General features: G+C 36.5%; 1 protein-coding gene across 1 annotated transcript; it reads left to right on the forward strand.

Annotated features, from left to right (window-relative positions):
• The first annotated feature begins 1,888 nt into the window (after nucleotides 1-1,888).
• On the forward strand, nucleotides 1,889-5,235 carry LOC111784037 (histidine-containing phosphotransfer protein 1-like). Its single transcript, XM_023664857.1, has 6 exons — nucleotides 1,889-1,975; nucleotides 2,687-2,817; nucleotides 2,895-2,963; nucleotides 3,942-4,013; nucleotides 4,172-4,244; nucleotides 5,009-5,235. Exons 1-6 carry the CDS (start codon nucleotides 1,913-1,915, stop codon nucleotides 5,051-5,053), a joined length of 453 nt encoding a protein of 150 aa, XP_023520625.1. The 5' UTR covers nucleotides 1,889-1,912; the 3' UTR covers nucleotides 5,054-5,235.
• Nucleotides 5,236-5,850: the final 615 nt, after the last annotated feature.

The raw sequence follows: 5,850 nt of genomic DNA on the forward strand, positions 1-5,850 counted from the left end.
CCCTGAAGGGGGGTGAATTGGGAGATCCCACATCAGTTCCGGAGGAGAACAAAACACCCTTTATGAGGTGTGGAGCCCTCTCCGTAGCATACACCTTTTAAAAACCTTGAGGGAAAATCCAAACAAGCCAATATCTACTCGGGATGAACCTAGGCCGTTACACTACAAGTACCCAAGTACATACACGAAAACGCCAAAATATTCGTCAAAACTACCCACGAACTTAAATTTAGGAACGTGAGCTATGTGTACTAAAAATTACTCAATTATATTTTAGAAAGAGGTAGGTATCTATTATCTCAATCCTTCGGTTTTCGACACGTGTAAGAACCCTCCAAGCATCTTACCAACCAAAACAATACATTTTTTAAACATTGGAGGTTGGTAGACATTGAACATCACCAATAATGGCCAAAGCAAAAGGAAAGTAATAAAATAAAAACTAGTCACATGCCATGCTTGATAGAGTAAAGCCAAAGAATAGATGCTATTGATGTTCCCTTTGGGCAGCTCACAACCTATTATCCAATCAAATAATGCCACCACCACAAAAGTTTATTTCAATATTTTACAATAATATATCTACATGTGACTTAGAATATATTCATCAAATATAAAATCCCTAAACTAATGTTTGTATGCATATGTAAGGAATAATAAAGTAGATGAGCTAAGATAAGGTTAGATAAGACTATTTTTTTTCCCCTTTTTTTTATAAGTTTATTTTTAAATTTTAATTTTTCTTCATTTATCTTTCTAGCACTCGAACTTGAGGAGACTACCAGCGTAGAAAAATGGAATTTGATCAGTGATTGGCCACTAGATCGATGAAGAATGTCTCCCAAATTTTCTCTTTAGTGATTCATCGGCCACTAAATTCATAATAAGAAAATGCCTTATGTCCGCGTTCGCGTTAAAATGGAAGTTTTTCGCCTTTCTCGATACTTCAACCACGTGATCAAGACCCAAATGAGCATTCTTCAGAAATTTGACGGGTCTTTACCGAAGGCCCAGAAACTCTTTTAAATTGAAATAAAATAGTGTCGATTATTTAAGAAATTATTAAAATATCTAAAGAAATTAGAAAATGGAGAGTATTATTTGGCCACACAAAGGACAAGTCATGCTCTTTGGACAAATAAAACAAATCAAAAATGTTCAACGCACCTTAGAAACAGAGAAAAAGAAACAATAATGAGTCTAAAGAAAAGGGATGTGAAAGGGGGAGTGGATACATGGTAGGAGTACATTGGAGAATGTAAATAATAATAAGCTATTATTATAATGTTCGGGACCTGTATGTATTGACATTTACGTACTTCTCGTTTCTAAAAATGAAGAATAGACAATTCCTACATACAAACACATGTTCCTTCTATATGTTTTGTTATCGCTCATATACTTTCTACAAAAATTTCTCAGAGGTCATGCAATAAAGTTGATCCAAACAAAGCGAAACGTTTAATTTTGAAGTTACTATAGTTAAATCATCGAAAAAGAATGTTTCGTTCCTATCTCCTTCACTCCCATTTAGGGTCCAGCGTCTTTGCTGGCACTCATTTCTCTCTCCAATCGATGTGGGATTTCGTAATCCATCCCCATTTAGGGTCTAGTGTTCTTGTTGTGGGATTTCGTAATCCATCCCCATTTAGGGTCTAGTGTTCTTGTTGGCACACTGCTCAGTGTACACTCCTTTCAAGGCCCAGCGTCTTCGGTTAACGATAAAATAGTAGGTTTGAGATTCTATTGGCTCATAATTGATGAGTTGTTTTAGTCCACATGTAGAAGGGAATAATCAATAATGCAAGGAAGTGAAAGAAAAGACAGTTCCCTTCTTTAGCTTTCATTGTTATTATAAAGTCCATCTCCTTCCCCCCTACATGTCTTGTGGATTTCTCAAAGCTTTTCAATAATGGAAGGTGTGCTTCATTTACAAAAGCAGCTGCTTGATTACACACTCTCACTCTTCAAAGAGGTTAGATATCAAATACAATTCAAAAAAATACTTTTTTCATCCCGACTTTTGTTTATATTACTCGAGTTTAAATGCCTTATTCACTGAAATTTGTTTGTACATTATATATGCTCGGTTATGTTCGTATTGGTACAAATAAAATTGTAACGACCCAGACCCCGCCTCTTTTCGCGCTTTCCCTCAAGTTTTTTAAACGCGTCTGCTAGGAAAAGTTTTTCATACCCTTATAAACTGTGTTTCCTTCTCCTCTCCAACCAAGGTGGGATTCTCACAATCCACCCTCCTTCGAGGCCCAGCGTTCTCGTTGGCACTTGTTTCTTTCTCCAATCGATGTTGGACCCCCACCAAATCCACTCCCTTCAGGGCCCAGCGTCCTTACTGGCACACCGCCTCATATCTACCCCTTTGGGGAACAGCCTTCTCGTTGTCACATGGGTCGGTGTCCGGCTCTGATACCATTTGTAATGACCCAGACCCACTGCTAGCAGATATTGTCCTTGTTGGATTTTCCCTTTCGGCCTTCCCCTCAAAGTTTTTAAAGGTTTCCACACCCTTACAAAGGTTGTTTCGTTCTCCCCTCCAACAAATCTGGGATTCTCACAAAAACTACTCAGAACGGTTTTATTTTTCGAGGTTTTTCATATCTTTTGCATATGATTTGAAGGGGATAAAATATTATGTGGGTTTTTAATAGTTTTGTGTTTTGTTTAGGGATATTTGAATGATGAATTCAAAGAGCTTCAAAGTTTGCAAGATGAGAGCAATCCAGAGTTTGTGGTGGAAGTGGTTTCTATATTCTTTGAAGACTCTCAAAGGCTTATCAATGAACTTGCTAAAGCTTTGTATGGGGAAATTATTTGAATGATTTGTATTTTAATTTGCTTTTTGATTCTTAAAACAGATTCCTTTTTCATTGCAGAGATCACAAATGTATTGATTTCAACAAAGTTGATGCTTATGTTCACCAGTTGAAAGGCAGCAGCTCAAGGTTCACTTTTCCCTTTTCTTCTTTCTTCTTCCTTCCCTATTCACTTATCTCATAAATCGATCTTCACCCACACGTGGATCGGATGTAACGACCCAGATCCACCGCTAGCAGATATCCTCTTTGGGCTTTCCCTTTCGGGTTTCCCCTCAAGGCTTTAAAACCCAATGTGGGACATCACAATCCACCCCCCTTCGGGACCCAGCGTCTTCGTTGGCACTCGTTCCTTTATCCAATCGATGTGGGACCGCCCCCAAATCCACCCCCTTTTGGGGCCCAGCATCCTTACTGGCACACCGCCTCGTGTCTACCCTCCTTCGGGGAACAGCGAGAAGGCCGGCACATCGTCCGGTGACTGGCTCTGATACCATTTGTAACGGCCCAGATCCACCGCTAGCAGATATTGTCCTCTTTGGGCTTTCCCTTTCGGGCTCCCCCTCAAGGCTTTAAAACGCGTCTGATGGAAGGTTTCCACACCCTTGTAAAGGGTGATTTGTTCTCCTCCCCAACCAATGTGGGACATCACATCGGAAGAATTTGAATCTCTAACCTATTAATTCAAGATATATACTTTAACCATTAAACTATGCTCGAATTCAAAATAATTTTTCCTTCTTTCACCATCTAACCCAACCCAACCCTTCAAATTGTTTAGAGTTTTTTTTTTTTTCTAATTATTTAAAAAAAATCTTACATATCCTTAAAATCAAATACTCACACGTCACAACATATCACTAACATAAATTATAAATGTAAGATATTTTGAATTTTTCATAATAATTTTAACAGTAGGTATGATGGAGTTAGGCTGTACTCTTATTTTCGGGTTGGTCGGGATGAATTGACCCAGAAAATGCCAACCCAAGAATCGAGCCGAATTTTTTATTTTAACCTAACCCAACCGAAAAAAAAAAAAAGTAATTAAAAATATTAAAACTCAAAAAATAATAATATGAATTTTTGGTTTTTGACTGAACGCAGCATTGGAGCAAACAAAGTGCAGATGGCTTGCATTCCTTTCCGCACCAGCTGCCAGGACAAGAATATTGAAGGGTCAGTTGTTTATTTATTTATTAATTATTAGTATTATTATTATTAAAATTTGAATATTTATGAACTAATAAAAAAAAGAAAAGAAAAGAAAAGAAATTGTAATTTTTTCATTTATTTTTAATATTAAATTTTTAATTTTTTAATTTTCAATTTTGAAGGTGTCTGAAATGTTTACAACATGTGAAGGAAGAATTTGCTTCCGTGAAGGACAAGTTCGAGACTCTATTCAAGGTTGTCGGATTATTTCGTTTAATAATAATNTTTTTTTTTTTTTTTTTTTTTTTTTTTTTTTTTTTTTTTTTTTTTTTTTTTTTTTTTTTTTTTTTTTTTTTTTTAAAACATCTATAATTTTTTTTTATAGAGGTGTTAAAATAAATAATTTTTTTTTTAGAAAAAGTTTTGATTTTTTAAAAAAATTATTAATAAAATAATTAGAAAAATGACAAATTACCAAAATACCCTTGAAGTTCAATTTATTTATGAATTTGCCCGACCCATTAAAGTTTTGCAGCAAGAATTAGAAAATGTTCATGAGTAGAAAATTTAGGGTCGTTACAGGTTTCTAGAGGAAAACATTGGGAAGTTGTGAAGCGACTTCTGAGATATCTGATAGTTGTAATATCCCAAGCCCACCGATATCAAATATTATTCTTTTTAGATTTTTTCTTCTTATGTTTCCCTCACAGTTTTAAATCGCGTGTTAGAGAGTTTCCACACCCTAATAAAGAATGTTTTGTTCCCCTCTCCAACCAATGTGGAATCTCACAGTCTACTCCTAGTGGGGGCCAACGTTCTCGCTAGCACACTACCCGATAACCTAGCTTTGAGTCTCAAAAGATCATAAGCTGACCTAATCTAATCCACGAACATCCATACTCTCAATTTAACTAAAACTCATGAAAAAGGGAAATAAAAGAAATTGATTGTAAATGTTAATTATATTTGATTAGATAAAAATTAGAAACTTAATGATTGTTTTTGCGTTGACATTGCAGCTAGAGCAACAGCTTTTGGAAGCCCATGCCTCAAATCCAATGTAACAACCAACCAATCAAAACACAAGAAATCAAAGTCAACGGGACTTTTGACTTGTAATTATATCTTTTTCTCTTTATTTTTTTTTTATTTTTTTTTTATTTTTCCTTTTTGAAATAATGTCATAATTTTTTTTTAACGATCCAATTTTCTAAACCCTAGATCTGCTCGGGTTTATTGTCATACATGCTTATGTCATGCTTGTTGCAAGTTTGGGTAGAAATCATTAAAACTAGTAAGGATACCCCTTACACGTTAAGTTAAACGGAGATGCTTTATTTAATTGGAAATAATACTGAAATTTAGAAAAAACAAAAACAAATACAAAATAATTTAAAACAATGAAATGCAAAACAACCTATTCTAACTTAAGACTAGAAATTCAAATATGAGTCTACCCTATGCACGTGCCACAGTCTCTGCTCGCGATGCCGTCGTCCTCCGTACAAGTGCGCCTTGCCTTTACCTGAAAAAAATGATGTGGCACACGGCCTGAGTATTTCAAAGAATACTCAGTAAGTGGCCCCACTATAGGGGCCATGCTAATGCAAACACATGCAATCATGAATAGGGACCTATCTCTAATCATCTTAGGGGTGGCCTCCAGTCTCGGACAAATTGGATGTGTAGTACTTCCCTACACACGACTCACACGTGCGAGTGTGAGTCCCCAGGGCGCTCGCACACCCCCTGGACCCTCTGGTCAAGCTAATCTGTAGCGACGTCCGGAGGTCAGCGGAACCCCATAGTGTCATGCGCCTCATGAACACCCTCATCTGTGTGCTTTCGCACCTGTGCGCAT

Source organism: Cucurbita pepo, unplaced genomic scaffold, assembly GCF_002806865.2.
Source record: "Cucurbita pepo subsp. pepo cultivar mu-cu-16 unplaced genomic scaffold, ASM280686v2 Cp4.1_scaffold000149, whole genome shotgun sequence".
Classification (NCBI taxonomy): Eukaryota; Viridiplantae; Streptophyta; class Magnoliopsida; order Cucurbitales; family Cucurbitaceae; genus Cucurbita; species Cucurbita pepo.

Coding starts and splice junctions, on each gene's coding strand:
- LOC111784037 (XM_023664857.1), top strand. CDS start 1,913: ATGGAAGGTGTGCTTCATTTACAAAAGCAGCTGCTTGATTACACACTC. Junction 1,976..2,686: donor CACTCTCACTCTTCAAAGAG/GTTAGATATCAA, acceptor TGTTTTGTTTAG/GGATATTTGAATGATGAATT. Junction 4,245..5,008: donor AGTTCGAGACTCTATTCAAG/GTTGTCGGATTA, acceptor TTGACATTGCAG/CTAGAGCAACAGCTTTTGGA.